We start from the raw sequence: 17,428 nt of genomic DNA, 5'->3' as shown, positions 1-17,428 counted from the left end.
TGATATTTTAATATAATTTTGCTAACACATGTTGTTCTTATTCAATAATATGTGAGAATTATTTGTATCACACGTGAATTTTGTAAAAATACGTGTATAGAACACGAATGTATTGTTGAAAATTATGTATGTACATAAATATATATAGTTTTATGGCTATACTATTTTTTAATTAATTAAATCACAGAGCCCAAGAGCCCCAAGGCCCAAGGCCCATCTTTTGATTTTTGAATATATTAATTAACCGTTCACCCAAGTAATTAGGCATTTAACCGAAGGCCATACCCACAAACCACTCAATTGGGCCACTTGCATAGTTAATATAACCTATTCTATTTCCAAGAGTAAGTCTTATAAAGACCTCTAAGGAACTCTAGTGTTCCAATGTGGGAGCTCAAACATGTTTAACATAGCTTGGAAAACCAACAAAACTAAATTATGTTGTTGCACACATTATTTGTTGTAGAGAATTGCATGCTAAGGTGGAGTGTTCTTGGTAATTGCTTCACTTTTCAAACAACACTTTACGTGAAGAATACTACCCCCTCTCTTACTACTATGCCCATAAATATTTGTTTGAAATTGTTGTTCTTGTTGCCAAAAAAATTGCAAAACTACCATCTTGCATTTTTGTTACAACAAGTAAAAACTAATCTTTGCCTCTCACATTGTTTCATAGTTGGTAAAATACAGATCGGAAAGAATACGAAAACACTCCATAATTAATACCAAGTCTTAAGGGTTTCCAAAAAATTGATGAGTATTCTTTGGGAACCTGTCGCAGAGCTGCAAAAAATTGGCCAGCTTTCACTTAGAACCTTCTATTGACCTCACAAAATTTCCGAATTATCGAGGCGGACCTTGTATGAACCACTGATGCTATTTGATAATGGTTCTCGGACTGGAAGCAAACAATTACAAAATCTATCTAATTTCTTATGAAAGAAACTTACTTTCGTGAGAAAATTCAAAGATTCATACTTCATAGTAAGAAAGAAAAGAAAAGCAAGCAAGCAACCAACCTCAGATAGGTTCTAACGATACTCATCAGAGTCAACCGAAAGTCCATGGAAAGTGAACTTGTAGTCAACAGCAGTGAAAGCAATCTGCAACTTTCAGGAACATATTATTAACAGTTAAAAAGAAAGATGGAAAAGGAAGAATTTTTAAAAAATAAATAAATAACAAAAATGGATAATTTAAGGGGAGGAAACCGACGGTGGAGATTGCGCGAGAAGATCGAATGGCGCCATGGATTGGTGCGCGTAATTTGTCAAGATAGTTGGGGAAGGAATTGGCGGAAGATGAGAGAAAATTGGGGTTGAAGGCATGAAAAGGTGAGGCCAGTGGCTGTGATTAGGCAGAATGCGGTTTTGACCTTCCGCATTGCCAGAGTCTAATGTGTTTCTGTCTAGATCAGTTCAACTATCCCGTTAAATAACAAAGAGATTACCTCTAAAAACCATCAAATGGTGTTTATAGAAGAGAACATGAGATAGCAAAAAGCTTGTTGACTTAGTTTAGGGTAGTTTCTTAATGATAGTGACCTCAGAGCATTAGCAAACTACATGCAATGACAATTTTATTTATCAGCACCATATCATCATCACATCTTCATTTCATTGAAACGTTCTTTTTAAAAGAGTTTTGTATCACTAAAATTAACCCTAAACTTATATATATTGTTCATGAAAGATGCATAAACAAATGATTAGCTTTCAAAAATTTATGTCTGGAATTATGAACATCATGTCGATTTCTTTTCTAATAGCAACGCTAACGCGGGGAGAGGACATTTTCGCGGCTTCTTTTCTCCCACTCATTCCTCTCCAATATCATATGGTTTCTTTTCATGGCTACGTCGAGAAGTTGAAGAGGAAATGCGACTTATTTATTATAGTTTTTATTGTATTAGTGTGTGCTATGGAAAATTCAAACTCTGCTCGAGCAGTACCATTTCGTTGTATTATATGTTGATCTGTCATTTTGTTTGGACTGGTAATATAGGTTCTTATAACTTCTATTTCCTAAATATCAACCTATTAATTTTGAAATCTATGTATAAAACTCAAATTCAAACTAAAATTCCTCGTAAGATACAAAAATGTTATAGTACTCCTACATATTTACATTGTTTGCCACTAGACGTCAGATAGGTCAACTTGACCGTTTTCAAGCATGTCATTAATTCTCTCATTTCTAATTAATATTCCTCATTTAATGACTTTCTTTTTGGGCATATCAATTACTCTTTTTTATTTTTATTTATATATTTATTTATTTAAAACAAAAAAACAAAGAATGCTGAAACTTCTGAGTACTCGGAGAACAAACTTAAGATGAAAAGCCAATTATTAAAATAAAACATGCTTTTGGATGCCAATTATCATTGAAATCATAACTTAGCCTGCATGAATAGTATAGTCCCATGTCGGCAGACGATTTCAAGGCCAAAACTTGCATATTCCCAATAATTAATTTTTTGGAGAAGCTGTTCTTGAAGTGGGCATGTAAACCCAGACTTCAAAACCCCCCAAAATTGGACCAAATGCTCAAACAATGGCCACCTAATGCCAATGTTGTCATATTCAGAAAAGATGGTTTTGTTTGGGTTTGTTTAGGTTGCAGAAGGGATTCGAAGAGAGACGAAGTTGGGGTTTGGATTTGGGTAGAGAAGAAAACAGAGAGGAAGAGGAAGAACTGGGTTTTGAAGGCAAAGCTGTGGGTTTTGTAGGTTGTTCTTGATCTTCTTCTTCGTGAGAAGAGGCGTAGTTAGAGAGAGAGAGAGAGAGAGAGAGAACAATAATTTCCAGAGCAAGGGTACACTTAATGCAACCCCTCCTACTCCTTCTCCCGCTCCATCTCCAGAGCCAACAATAATTTCTCCATATCCTGCTTCTCCAGTTCACTCTCCAGCACCCTCACCTAACACAGTAATCATCTCCCACCAGCACTATCCAAGGTACCTCCACATCCTCGTCCATGTCCATACCGCGGTTCTGGAATTCCTTCAAGCTCCTCACCAACTTCTCATCCTAACCCTGCTGTTCCTCCTACTTATGCACCTAATGGTTCCCCTTACTCGCCTTCTACTAGTCCCTCATCTCAATTGTCCCCCCATGTGTCACCTGAACCTGTAGTGTCCAAGGCTCCCAGTCCAGGAAACAAGGGAAGTGCACAAGACTTGATTTGAAGCAGTAAGATTTACCCTTTTTTCTCCTGTTTTTTAGTTGGCATGTATGTTTGGTGACTTAATGCATTATGTTGTTTGTTTTTTTTTTATGGTTTTGGCAGTGTTAGTTATTCATATAGAATGCAGGCTCAGAGTTTATAACAAATTATGATTCTTTCCTGTTATAGAAACTTGGGTAATGGCCTAATCGTAATGGATATTGCTCTAAATTATTTTTATGGGGAAAAAAAAAGTACGGCCGCGCGGCTACTCTTTAAATATATTATTTTAAGAAGTACAGCCGCGCGGCTATACTATATTATTTTTTTTAAAAAGGAGCCGCCTAGACCGCCTAGCCCGCCGATTTTCTGTTCAAGTCTGGATATTTGGATATGGTTGTGCAGGCTAAAATTAGAGGGTATGGCTCCAATTCTAAGATGATTACGTTAACTGGGTCTCTTTTCTTTGACTGAATTCTTAATTATTTATGAGTTTTCTGTCAAATGTTTTTTGTGTTTAGAACTGTAAGTTTTGATACGGAAATGGGTTTTCTGCGCAAGCTTGAATTTGTAGATTTGGTTGTGTTGCCCCCTGTAAATTTGGTTGAGTTGGTTGTGTTGGTTTAAATTAGAGAGAACTCGTTATAAAAATCGCGAGACTCTCAATTTTTGAGGGAGCGTCTCTTCTGATGATGATGATGATAAAGGTTATATTGTATGAGGGATGTGGTTTAGTCTCATAAATCATGAAGGGGAATATTCTTTTTGCTGCTCTTTTCTGCACTAATACTTGTACCTGCAGGTTAGGCTTGAACTGATGGGAAAGAAGGCAAAGAATGCAACCAACATTTCTGGAAATGAGGCTGGGAAAATTTCCAAAGAGATTTAGAAAGTGGAGAAGAGAAGGATTATTAAGAGTACTCTTTGCAATGAAAGAAGTTCTCGGAGCTATTGCATGGTAGGATTCCCTTGGACTTTCAAATATATGATAACTCTTCCCCAGGTCTTGTCACTAGTTGGGTATAACTTGCTTTCTATTTCTGCACAGATAATCCTTGATGTCCCAACAGTAGGAGGACGCTTGATGCTTGCGGACATGGCTGGCTCTGAAAATATTGAGCAAGCTGGCCAAATTGTATTTGAGGCAAAAATGCAGGTAATGTCTTGGTGGTGCTTAATTTATGCTGATACTCTATGCAGCACTTCCATTGTCATTGTAACAAATGTTAAATCATGGTTATATTGAATTCACGGACTGCAAAGATCAACCAAGGAAACATAGCTCTCAAAAGAGTGGTTGAATCCATATTGCCAATGGTGATTCTCATGTGCCTTTCAGAGACAGCAAACTGACCATGCTTCTACAGGTAACTTTTATTCACACTAATGTCAGTTACTAAGGATTATATGGTGCCCTGCCCTCTAACCTTGTATGTGAATGACAGTTCTCATGTTCATTTTGTGCAGGATTCTTTCGAAGATGATAAAACAAAAATTTTAATGGTACTGTGTGCAAGCCCAGACCCAAAGGAAATACACAAGACAATCTCCACCCTTGAATATGGTGCAAAAGCAAAATGTATTGTCCGTGGCCCTCATACGCCAATCAAGGATAAAATTGGGACTGAAGATTCATCTGCTGTTATTTTAGGATCAAGGATTGCTGCCATGGATGAATTCATCCTTAAACTGCAAAGGGAAAATAAGCTCAAAGAGAAAGAGCGAAATGAAGCACACAGGGAGTTACAGAAGAAAGAAGAAGAGGTTGCTGCACTGAGAGCTAAACTTGAGCTTATGGAAGGGACAGGATCTGGGAAAAAGGAGGAAGAAATCAACTTGAAGGTGACTGAAGTGGCCCAGACTCTGAAACTTGAGTTGGAAAAGAAGTTGGAGGAATGCCAGCGTATGGCAAATGAGTTTGTTGAATTGGAGAGGAGGAGAATGGAAGAAAGGATATTGCAGCAGCAGCAGGAAGTTGAAATGCTGAGGCGGCGGTTGGAGGAAATTGAGCTTGAGCTATGCCGCTCAGGTGATGGAAATGGTAAGGAGAGTGGGACAAAGGACCATGATGGAACTCAGTTTGCCAAAAGGTTGTTAGGGATCTATGCCAGTGATGATGCAGGAGGAATGGTAAAGTCAATGGATTTGGACATGGATGATCAAGAACCTTTTGCTCGTGAGGTGAAATATGTAGGTGGGGTTGCTTATCAATCTGACAGCAGTATTGTAAATGCAGTAAACATTGATTCTTTTGAACCAAAATATGCTGATAGGGTATGCCTTAGCACTGTTTTTGAGGAAGAAGAAATGGAAGAAGAGGAAGGACTTAAGGAAAATGTGGAAGCTGAAGAAGTGGAGAAAGAAGTTATAGAGGAAAAGAGAGTGTGCATGGTTGATGGGTCTAGCCTCCAGAGTAATTGTAATATGGGATCCCTGACATCTTTACCTAAGGATTATCAACATACACCAACTGTGAATCGGCCAAGCAGAAATCCAGGGGAAGGAGATGGCGGGGGGGACCAAATGATAGGCTTGTCAGGATCCGCACATATTTACACTCTGTGGAAACTACAGAGAGCTCTCTCAACATGTGACAACTCCAGCACCTACTGTTGCATCAGTTAAATCAGAAAATGAGCAGAAACTGACAGAAGAGATAAACAAAAGTCGAGTATGTGATGAGATGGCATTGGCTTCCAAGGAGAACTACAACCCTTCACTGATGCGGATACTGAAGTGTATGTGAAATGGGAGGCTTCAAAAGAGAATCCAGGCAAGTTCATTACAACACTTAAGGTTGTAAAAGATGCAAGCCTTGCTGACCTGCGAAAGTTGATTGCAATTTATCTTGGTGCAGACAATCAAGCATTCACTTTTCTCATGCTTGGGGTATGTCATTTCTAAATTCTCTAGCTTGTTGATCTCTTCTTAAAAAATGAAAAACTTTATTAAGACAATCATGCTAACATGGTTGTTTTTACTGACAAAAAAGTTGTTATAAATCAAGAAATATAGTGCATCTCTGTGATTAAGAAACCTTGATTCAAACTTCTATTCTGCACATATGCAGGACCCCACTGGAGATTCAGTACCAAAGGAGAAGGAAGCAACAATTCAGGCCACTAAGCTTCCTCTATGCAACAATAAATCAAATGGCTACCTTGCTAGCTTGAGACCACTGAAGGGAATGGAAAGCCCAAGTCAGCTCCCCTTAATTCCTCTCCCATTGAAATCACTGGAAAATAGACTACCACTAATTAAAATAATTTAAAAAGACTAAGATTTTACTTAATAACATAAATTAAATTAAAGAAGGTCGCCATAAAACAAAAGTAAAGAAATTAATTTTATACTTTTAAATAATTAATTACTATTTATTAAATCAGTAAAATATTTAAATATTCACTAAAGAAACAATAATTAAAATGTAATAACTAATTAAAGTAATTAAAAAAGACTAACATTTTATTTAATTACATAAGTTAAATTAAAGAAGGTTGCCATAAAACAAAAGTAAAGAAGCTAATTTTATACTTTTGAAGCGTATAGCCGCGTTGCTATAAGTTTAGAATATTCTTTTTAAATAGTATAGCCACGCGGCTAGACCTTTAAAATAGAATATTTGTAGTGTATAGCCGTGGGGCTATACTCTTTTAATATATCACCAACAATAAAAATATGAATTTATGTGTAGCAAAAATACGGATTTATAGTGTCATATTTCCTTAAATATATTCGAATATTTGAGTAATTTATGAAATCATTAAAATATTTAAATATTAACTAAATAATAATTATTAAAATATAATTATTAATTAAAGTAATTAAAAAAGGCTAAGATCTTACTTAATTACATATATTAAACAAAAATAGTTGGCAAAAAACAAAAGTAAAGAAACTAATTTCAAATAAAATAAAAAAACCTTTCCCGAGCAGAGACCTAAGCTGGCAAACATTTGTCGGATGAGACTTCTCCTGATGAATGTTGGCCGGCATAGGTCTATGATATTACTAATCAAAGTAATTTAAAAAAAATTAAGATATTACTTAATAACATATTATTAAACTAAAGAAGTTGGCAACCAAAAAAAAAAGTGAAAAAACTAATCCGGCAATATCAACTAAAGAAAGTAATGCCATATATAAATTTTGATACAATCACAAAACTAACCAGGCTTTGAATCAAATGTCACGGGGATATCAACTCAGGAAGTCCAATTTGGGCTTGAATTCCCAGGGATATAATAGAAATTCATTAAAAGGATTTCATTAATAAGATTAAAATGAAATGTTTTCAAGTCATAAAACACACCGTTTCATTAAAAGGATTTCATTCCCCAAATTCAAAACGACGTCGTTTCATTTTGGTATTATCAGAAAGAAAACCAGGGCCCAGTGGTCATCTTCTTCACAAGAACTGTGCCTCAGTTGCAACTGCAAGAGATTTTCCGGCAAGGGGAGGTGCAGCTGCACCTCCTTGCGCCTTAATGTTAGGATATAATCAGTAAATATTTTATACTATAGGATCACTATATTATTGCACAACTCTTAAAATATAGACAATAGCAAAATTACGAAATCTGTATAAATGTGCAAATATAAATTAAGTACAGAATACTGACTTTTATTGAAGATAGAGGCTTGCGTATTCGCAATGTCCTAAAGAAAGAATTTCGCCTCTTCTCAGTGCTTGAAGTTCAACATGCGTCTATCTCCCAGGATTCAACTATCTATAATTCAAGGGTCCAGCACTGGATCCTTGAATTCTGGCGAACGTTGGTGACAGGACCCGAACCAAATTCCGCTTTGGAATTCGAGTCGAACCCTGTGCATGTCCGATACTTGGCGAATGTCGGGCACAATTGACCTAATTGCCCTTCTAATTGAAATTTCAACCTTGACTCCTGCCGAAAATTCGACAGAGTCTCCCCTGTAATTTGCTCAATCCCAAACTTTCCACCGTCAGAACGAACATATTATCCACACAACCAACTGCCAGCACTTCACTATACATGCCAAAAGTTCCAATCTCACTCTAGGGCAATAGATTAGAGCAATTCTAATAGTTTACAGAGAAGTGAATCTTTTTACAAACCAACACTTTCGTAACAAGGCAGCGTGGGAGGCAAGATGGCCCGGTGGTGGATTTCCTGTGCACGCTACAGCCTGAGGGTGCAAAACATTTGAAAATGTGAGTGGACAAAAATAAAGGTTCATAAAATATCCTAAGAATATATTAACCCCCATTGTAAAAATATAGTTGAGTAAAACTGAATATCTAAACTAGCTTTGAAGCATAGTAAAATCAATGCAGTTACATATTTATATAAATATATGCAATCGTAACCATGATAAAACTTGCATGGAAACTCTGTAATCAAATTTTCATAAAAGAAATGTACTCAAACCTTGTTTAAAAGCACTGCAATCAATTAAAACTACCACTCGGATGTACCCCATAATTCTGTCAATTCCCCTGGCAGGTCTCGGCGACACAAAGTCTATCCGAGCCGCAAACTGTCACGATTCAGGGGACCATAGTCAGCCTAATCCGCTGGCAAGTCTCGGTGACACACAGTTAACCCAAGCCGCAACTGGCAGGATTTAGGGGACTGTAGTCAGCCTGATCCGCAATCCTGACAGGTCTCGGTGACACCAAGTCAATCCGAGCGGCAAATCCTGGCAGGTCTCAGGACACCAAGTCAATCCGAGCCGCAAATCCTGGCACTCACTGTCTGGGCGTCCCCGAAACTCGTGAGGCAAATGTCAAGTGCACAGACAAAACTGAGGGTAAACTGGATGTCCTTAGACATCGGCATAACTGAGGGTAATAACCATAGCATATAACATTTCTGGAAAATTTGCTGAATAACTGAATTTTCATCAAATCAAAAACTCTGCTGCCATAAGAAAATAGAAAGTTTCTGAAAAATCTAATAAATAGTTGACTTTTGTTAAATCGGAAACTATGCTGCTATTTTATCTGATGTAAATCTCAAACTCTGCTTTCTATATCTCTATAGCATATCAACTAAGCAACATATAAATAAGATATTTAACTTCACAAGCATACTAGGAAAAATCACAATTATAAAACTTATTCAAGATCAAATAATAAAACTCATTATATAAACTCATTTATATAAAATCATTTATGAAAAAAAGTCTACTCACTCCTGGTTCGAGCTAGTTAGACCTCCTGTAGGTCTCTTCTGCGGGTCTGCCTGGTCCCGAATGCCTGGGTAAACCATCAGGAATATTTAATTAATAAAACTGCTCAGTATAAGTTTTTAAGTAAAACCCTGACCCCCGACTTCTAGAAGTGCGTGCACTAACTTTAAAGTTCTTTTCAGCCCACTTAGGCATTTCAGATGTTTAAAATTGTCTGAAAAGACTCGAGACTTTACTAAGCGATAAACTTCCCTATTTGTTGATACGGAACCCCGTGGGGTCCACGACTTCCAATGACCAATCTGAGAGTTCCTTTAAGGTCCTCACCTTTAAGGAACCATGTCCTGCAAGTTTGGTCTAAAACTGACGATCGGATTGACCACGATCATGTAATCGTAAAATTTTCAAACCCTAGCCCCAGGGTTCACGATTTCGGAGTATCCGGGACTCCGATTCACAATCCGTCGAATCCGTCCCACGTTCTATTATAAATAAAAAAATTTCCCAATATAAAAGAGCCTTAACTTGCTGACTAGTGATCTCAAGTTCGAATCTTCATAACACCTGGAAAGTGTGTGTGAGAAAACCTTCTCCCCTTCCTAACTTTGGCAACAACAAAAAAATCATTATTTTTAAAATAGAAATTTTTTAATTTTTTTGGACGAAAAAATGGAAAAATAATTGAACTTAAGAAATGGCAAATAATGAAAATTGACGGAGCACTAAAGAGTACAATATGTACGTTGAGAATTAATTAATTAGTTAGTTAATAGGGCATATAATTAAGTAATATATAGCCGCCAACGAGGAGTCAGTAACGGTTATAGGTAGATAACATAAAATGAAAACCCTAGAAATAAAAGGGTGAGTGTGTGGTCGCTAGTAATTAGGAGATTAATTGGAGATGGTGGTTATAATATTTCTCCATGATCATTGAAACCACCTCCTTTATCTGCGCCAAAAGAAATGAAAACCCAACTGCCCACCTCCCCCCGCATCTCTCTCTCTCTCTCTCTCTCTCTCTCTCTCTCTCTCTCTCTCTCTCTCTTATAGTGAAGTGAGCAGCAGCCAGCACTACAGCAGGTGTTGTTATATGCGTTTCAGTTGGTTAATTTGCATATCTTTTGATAAGGTTAGTTTGTCACTAAGTCTACTGCAATTCAACAACCAACCAGGTCCCCAGACACAAGAATATCTAATTCCCTCTCTCTCTCTCTCTCAGGTATCTCTCTCTCTCCCTCTCTCTCATGCATGCATGTCTTAAGGTTTTCCTCAACTTGTTTTACTTAATTACTTAACTAATTTTCATTTGGTAAGATCAATATCTGCTTCTTTCTCTCTTGTTGGTCTTTCATTGGTCTTAATTTCTCAAATCATGTCTGTTCTGCAGGGTTCTACTTAATAATTTCCATGGCTATGATGAGTAGTTTTTGCCCTGCAGATGACTGGGGCTCTCTTCAGTTTCTCAACCCAGATATGAATATGGTTAGCTTCCAAGCACAGCAAGAGCAGCTGGCAGCTGCTTCAGACATCTTGGGTCTGCAGGACTATAGCTTACCTAACTTCCCAGACTACACTACTTGCATTGATCCACTCTCCGAAACCTACGAATCCTCCTGCTCCGAAAACTTTCTCCTCCCCGATTTCTATTTGCCAACAGAAAACATCAACTTATCCTCCTTCCAATCACCAGAAATCTTCCCTAGCCTTGATGAATATGGCTGCTCATATCAGCAGAACCCGAAACGCCAAAAGTTTGGTGTGTGCAGTTTTTTCAATGCATATGATGATCAGTTTCTCCAGCCTCAACTTTTGGCTCCAACTCCAAGTCCTCAAACCCAGATTCCGCAGCAGCCTTCCTATGAATGTGCTAAGATGAACAAGCCCAATGGTGGGGCAGTAACCCTGTCAGCGCAGAGCATTGCGGCGAGGGAGAGGAGGAGGAGGATAACAGAGAAGACTCAAGAGCTCGGAAGGCTCATTCCTGGTGCCACCAAGATGAACACTGCTGAAATGTTGCAAGCTGCTTACAAGTATGTCAAGTTCTTGCAGGCACAAGTTTCAGTTCTCAAGCTCATGACGGATTCCCCAGTTCATCAGGTACTAATCATTTCATCTGTACTGTGTACACCCACAGACCAAAAAAAAAAAAAGTTCAATTTCTTCTTCTGTTTTCTTTAGTGATGATCTATTTAATTAATTTAGATATTTGATAAAATTTTCAAGCAGGAAAAGAAGGATCTGCAAGCTGTTGCATCTCCAATTGTTCAAGAGAAGCTCTACTCTGAAGAGAAGTGCTTGGTTTCGAAAGAATTTGTTCAAGTCCTCGCAAATGATCACGACATCGAATCGAAACCCTTGCTCAAGGACAGTGTTGCTCAGTTGCTGCAAACCAAAGGCTGATAACCAGCCAGATAATTCTAGTCGTTCAAGGCCCTGTTTGTTAATTTCTTAATCTGTTGTTCTTTTTGTTGTATTAATTAATTTCTAGCTAGTTAACCTTTTTTTGTAGGTGCTAATCTAACCAATTTCTTTTAAATCTCTAATTTTCAAGAAATGTATTTTTTTTTTGGTTTCATGTAAGATTTCTGTGCTTCATTCTCAGACATTTCTGTGTCATTCTCCTTGCACTTAAAACAATGTCATTAATATATTATACAAGCTAACTTTTGCTTTCCATGTTTACCCTTATTAAATATATTCAATTTATCCCAAAAAAAATTCACAACTTTTTTACCATCTTATTATTTAAATTTTTTTTAATGTCAGTTTTTTTTTTAAATAAAGAAAATGTCTGCGTTTAAAAAAAAAAAGTAATGTTCATTTTTTTAACACAAAGGGTTTAGATAGGAAAAAAAAAAAAGTCCTTCAAATCCGTAAGCACCCCAATTGTACAGAGTTTACAGACTAACTTTTTTTTTTTCCCTGAAGGAAATTGCTTGATTGCATTTCTTATACTACTAAATAAACTAAAATATCCCCCAAATCTGAGTAGAAACAATACAACACATTTTAATATTAGCAATGGTTACAAAACACCAAATAGTGAAATCTTTATACAATATTAAAGTCTTCCCAAAAAATTTCCAGAATCTAGTAGTAGTAGAAACAAAATGATTAATCTTCCCAGACTTCACTTCACTTCTCTTCTTCAAAGGTATACGACTTCACTACTCATCTTCCCAGACTTCACATGCAACTCTTCTCTAATATGTATCAACTGTTCCTATTACCACAAATTCAGTTGGTCAAACAAGCACAAACAAAGTTCTTATAAATTTTTTCTTTTTAAAATTCTATAAATAAATAAATAAAAAGTTCTTATAACAATACCATCTTGTGTAGCTTGACCAGCAAAATATTCATGCATGTCTGAGGTCCACAAATTATAATTTTCCTGTTACATATAGTAGATATGCACCTTAATTAATACAAATATATTAGTAATAAACACAAATAAATCATATATGACAATATTAACTACCATCCAGTCCATATTTACTTTCATTCCATTATGCCCTTCAAGAGTCTCATATTCATCCTATAACATATCAAAGAAAAACAAGATTTATTCATAAGTGATAAAATTCAATAGAAGGTTATGATTATTAAGTGCTGAAAAGAAGAATTTGTGTATCACCTATGGTATACTTACTATCTGTTGCAAGCATTCATGAGTATCCTTGTAGTTATCAGAAGCATCATTCCTTGTGTGTGCTTGTTCCTATACATAAAAAAACACCTTGACATGTATATGTTATATATGCACCTAAAGGTAATTCCAAAAGAAAACTGATATATTGTACTTGTCTTGGCAAGGAGCTTTCTATCCCATCATTAGATAGTCCAAGATTTGCTTGTGCCTACGAAAAAAGATGAAAGTATATTTAATAGATAGGCAATGACAATATGAGGAAGTAGATCAATATATGCCTTATGTACAGGAAAAAAATTTAAAGCATACCTTCTTTGGCTTCTTGTTATATTTTTTACCATTCGAGTTCTGATTCTTCACCCTTTTCGGGGCTCCTTTTGTATTTGAGACTCTTGGATCAAGCACATTGATATCACACAACACATTATTATTAACATTCTCTTTATCAACGCTGTGAAAATCATATGATGTGCCATTGAGAGAATGATTTATGCTTGCACATTGTTTCAAGGCTTTCTCCAATGCATGATTTACAATATCATAACTCTCTTGAGATAATGACCCCTCTTCAATCAATTTATTGGCTTTTCGAAACAAGTCATTGAAATGCTGTTTTTTGGGGTCAACTTCTTTTGACATATGTCTACTGGTGTATCCATTCCTTGCATCTTTTGTCCATCGTTTTAATATGTAATGACTTGGAATTCTAAAAACACCAGAAGATTGCAGCATAGCTATTGCATGCCTACAAAGAAACCCACTATATTCAAACAGCCGACATACACAACAGACTTCACATTTTCTTCCATCAAAGACAACCACAAAATCTTGCTTCTTTTCAAAATCTTGAACTTTAAAATTATTTTTCATACTTTCCTCCTTTTCTTTTATAGGATAACATGCCGATACTCCTAAAACTTGCAGTTGAAACTTCCTAAAAATTTCATGTGTGTAAATAACTGACATTTGCTTCTCAAAAGGTGATGGAGATTTTAAAGTAGGCTCTTTATGTAATGTCTTAAAATCTGCATGGGTTGCTGCTTCTTCTCTATCTTGTAAAGCCACCTTGTATTTCTCAACAAACTCTTTCAATGTAGTCTTCTTGTTTACATATTTATCAAAGAAAGAATTGATACTTTCAGATCTCTGAGTTGTAGACATTCCAGCAAAAAATGCATCTCTCATGTAAGTGGGAACCCAAAACTTGCGGTCTTCGAACAAAGATTTAATCCACTCATTGTTATCAAGCTCAAACACTTCAACCATATTCTGCCATTTTTGCTCAAAGTCCTCTACTGTCCATGAATTGTAGATGCAATTATTAAACATTCCCATAAAATTTCCATGCTTTCTCAAAACTTCACCAAGCTTTTGAGGGATCTTTCTCAATATATGCCATAAACAGAAACGATGACGAGCATTTGGGAAAACCTCCGTAATGGCTGCTTTCATAGCTTGATCTTGGTCAGTTAGTATAGCACTAGGAGCTTTCCCACCCATAGCTCTAATCCATGTCTTCATTAACCAAACAAATGTACAAGTAGTTTCATCCGCAAGTAGTGCACATCCAAGTAATGTAGACTGAGAATGATTATTCACTCCAATAAAAGGAGCGAAAGGCATCTTATATTTGTTGGTGATATATGTTGTATCAAACGAAATGACATCACCAAAAATTTTGTAGTCTTCTCGGCCTTTTGCATCGACCCAAAACACATTTACCAAACGTTGTTCTTCATCCAAATCCATTGCATAAAAAAAGTTAGGATTCTCTTCTTGCATTCTCGTGAAAAGCTCAAGCATTGCCTTAGCATCCCCGGATTCTAGTGCCAAACGACGTTCCTTATCTAGATGATTTCTAATGTCTTTTTCTAAAAACCCAATTTTCTCATATCCTCCGTATTGTTTGGCCATTGCAGCAAAAATTTTACTTGGCTTCACTCCAACTGAATGCAAAGCATTAATATTATACTTGTCGGCACTGTTGATTCTTCTATTACTTGGAAAGTAGTGTATATGCTCTGGATAGAGATCATGGTTATGCTCTCTGACAAAATTACAAACAAACCATTTTCCATCATACCTTCTTTTGACTTCCAAGCTTGCTTTGCAATCTATTTTCAAGCAAGGCCGTGGGTTAATAGCATCAGATTTTCGTTTTTTCCCATACCTTGTACAAGCAAATTTTGTATCAATCCATTCTCCGGATGTCTTTGACCGACGACAAGATACCTTTGAGGCAGCAAATCCTTTTTGTTTGGCATACTCTGAATAAAATTCATACGCCTTGTCATCTGAATGGAATTCCATTTCACTAAAGTCTGTGTCTTCATTAATAAAGCTTGCACTCTTAAATATATTAGTGTTATCTTGACTCACACCATCAACATCTTCTTCGGGCAAATTCCACTACTACATTTTACACTTTGCGCGACGAAGAGAATTTCGTCGCGCAAAATACATTGTAGTCGCACAAATTTTAACGCGACAAAAACTTCGTCGCGCGGAATCCGTCGCGCAAAGTTTTGAGGGACGAAAAACATTGGTCGTGCAAAGTCTCAAAAAAATTTAAAAAATAAAAAATTCCCGCGTTCCATTTTTTGTACCCGCCCACATTTTTAGAGTTTTGCTCGACGAACATTAACGTCGCGCAAATATTTGCGCGACGAAATATTTTTTTGTGTTTTAAATTTTTTTAATTAAAATAAACTAATTTTTACTTTTTATTATTATTTCTTTAATATTAATTTATTCAAATTTTTTACTTTTTAAATATAATTTAATTGTATGATTTTTTTAAAATCACTTTAATTTAAATTGATATTAATTTAATTATAGTAATTTTTTCAAATTTTTACTTTTTAAATTTAATTTAATTGTAAGATTTGTCTTAATTACTTTAATTTAAATTGACATATTCAAAATAAAATTACATATGAAAAATAGTGATCAAATTATCCAATAAATATTTATATATATATATAATATTCAAAATGTACACATGAATTAACAAAGTACAATAATAAAATCCTAAAACAAGCATATTGTGGTGGTAGTGGTGGATAATATGTTTTGATAGCTTCCTAATCCTCAACTTTAGCCATCAAAGTCTCGATGATTACCTACAAAAAAACAAATATGGTCAAATAACAACAACAACAAAAAAAAAAAAAAAAAAGAATGCATAATCTCCCCTAAAATTGTTATACCACAAATCCAACCCAAACTCCAATCTCTCCCCTTTACTCAACCCCAAACCCCACACAAACTCAAAACTAACTCAAAAAACACATATTAATGAAAAAAATTTAAAATTTGGAGAGAATATACCTTTTGGCAAGATTGAGAGAGAGTGAGAATGAGAGGGAGAAGTGAGAGAATTAGATAAGATAGTGATAGAGAGATGAGAGAGTGAGAGATAGTGAAAAGATAGATGAGAGAGTGAGTGAGAGTGAGAGATAGGGAAGAGAGAGATGAGAGATTAAGTGAGAGGAGTGAGTGTGAGAGAAAGGGTGGGATTTGGGGAGAGGGAAAGAGAGAGGAGAGGTAAGAGTAGAGAAACAAATTGAGAAAATGGTGGAGGAGTTATTTCGGTTTTTAAAATCGTATCACTTTGCGCGACGAAAATACGGTTGGTCGCGCAAAGTTTTGCGCGACGAAACGTATTGGTCTCCCAAAGTTTTGCGCGACGAATATAGAAATATTGGTCGCGCAAAGTCTAAAATAATTATATAAAAAAATTCCCGCGTCCCATTTTTGGTACCCGCCCAAATTTTTGCGCGATGAAAAATATATATTGGTAGCGCAAAGTTTTGCGCGACGAAAAATATTGGTCTCACAAAGTTTTGCGCGACGAATTTAGTAGTATTGGTCGCGCAGAGTCTAAAAAAATTATTATTTTTTAAAAATGAGAGAATTAGATAAGATAGTGATAGAGAGATGAGAGAGAGAGAGATAGTGAAAAGATAGATGAGAGAGTGAGTGAGAGTGAGAGATAGTGAAGAGAGAGATGAGAGATTAAGTGAGAGGAGTGAGTGTGAGAGAAAGGGTGGGATTTGGGGAGAGGAAAAGAGAGAGGAGAGGTAAGAGTAGAGAAAGAAATTGAGAAAATGGTGGAGGAGTTATTTCGGTTTTTAAAAACCGTATCACTTTGCGCGACGAAAATACGGTTGGTCACGCAAAGTTTTGCGCGACGAAACATATTGGTCTCGCAAAGTTTTGCGCGACGAATATAGAAATATTGGTCGCGCAAAGTCTAAAAATTATTTTTTGAAAAAAAAAATTTCCCGCATCCCATTTTTGGTACCCGCCAAAATTTTTTAATTTTTGTGCGACGAAAAATACATATTGGTCGCGCAAAGTCTAAAATAATTATATAAAAAAATTCCCGCGTCCCATTTTTGGTACCCGCCCAAATTTTTGCGCGACGAA

The 17,428-nt window shown here is 36.1% G+C and overlaps 2 protein-coding genes, 1 long non-coding RNA gene and 1 pseudogene across 3 annotated transcripts; 2 read left to right on the top strand and 2 right to left on the bottom strand.

The window, feature by feature from the left end:
• The first annotated feature begins 3,714 nt into the window (after positions 1-3,714).
• LOC117613370 lies at positions 3,715-6,442 on the top strand (annotated as a pseudogene).
• Positions 6,443-10,752: 4,310 nt separating this feature from the next.
• On the top strand, positions 10,753-11,745 carry LOC117613369 (transcription factor bHLH52-like). The gene is made up of 3 exons (XM_034341978.1): positions 10,753-11,101; positions 11,243-11,433; positions 11,569-11,745. Exons 1-3 carry the CDS (start codon positions 10,753-10,755, stop codon positions 11,743-11,745), a joined length of 717 nt encoding a protein of 238 aa, XP_034197869.1.
• A 947-nt stretch (positions 11,746-12,692) lies between these two features.
• On the bottom strand, positions 12,693-13,052 carry LOC117613367. Its single transcript, XR_004583724.1, has 3 exons — positions 12,998-13,052; positions 12,827-12,883; positions 12,693-12,739 (listed from the first exon to the last, which is right to left on the bottom strand). It is a non-coding gene; the product is annotated as an uncharacterized LOC117613367 (long non-coding RNA).
• A 127-nt stretch (positions 13,053-13,179) lies between these two features.
• LOC117613368 (protein FAR-RED IMPAIRED RESPONSE 1-like) lies at positions 13,180-15,307 on the bottom strand. Its single transcript, XM_034341977.1, has 3 exons — positions 13,962-15,307; positions 13,336-13,742; positions 13,180-13,205 (listed from the first exon to the last, which is right to left on the bottom strand). The coding sequence occupies exons 1-3, from the start codon at positions 15,305-15,307 to the stop codon at positions 13,180-13,182; spliced, it is 1,779 nt and encodes a 592-aa protein (XP_034197868.1).
• Positions 15,308-17,428: the final 2,121 nt, after the last annotated feature.

The sequence above is a fragment of the Prunus dulcis genome, unplaced genomic scaffold (assembly GCF_902201215.1).
Source record: "Prunus dulcis unplaced genomic scaffold, ALMONDv2, whole genome shotgun sequence".
Classification (NCBI taxonomy): domain Eukaryota; kingdom Viridiplantae; phylum Streptophyta; class Magnoliopsida; order Rosales; family Rosaceae; genus Prunus; species Prunus dulcis.
The sequence above is the reverse complement of the archived record's forward strand: the minus strand, read 5'-3'. Positions and strand labels throughout refer to the sequence as shown.

Excerpts from the sequence above, each read along its gene's own strand:
- LOC117613369 (XM_034341978.1), top strand. The coding sequence starts at position 10,753 with ATGGCTATGATGAGTAGTTTTTGCCCTGCAGATGACTGGGGCTCTCTT. Across the intron at positions 11,102-11,242 it reads CCCGAAACGCCAAAAGTTTG|TAACCCTGTCAGCGCAGAGC; the intron begins GTGTGTGCAGTT and ends ATGGTGGGGCAG. Across the intron at positions 11,434-11,568 it reads AGCTCATGACGGATTCCCCA|CAGGAAAAGAAGGATCTGCA; the intron begins GTTCATCAGGTA and ends AAAATTTTCAAG.
- LOC117613368 (XM_034341977.1), bottom strand. The coding sequence starts at position 15,307 with ATGGAATTCCATTCAGATGACAAGGCGTATGAATTTTATTCAGAGTAT. Across the intron at positions 13,743-13,961 it reads TCACCTTTTGAGAAGCAAAT|GCATGCAATAGCTATGCTGC; the intron begins GTCAGTTATTTA and ends GTTTCTTTGTAG. Across the intron at positions 13,206-13,335 it reads GAAGAATCAGAACTCGAATG|GCACAAGCAAATCTTGGACT; the intron begins GTAAAAAATATA and ends CTTTTTTCGTAG.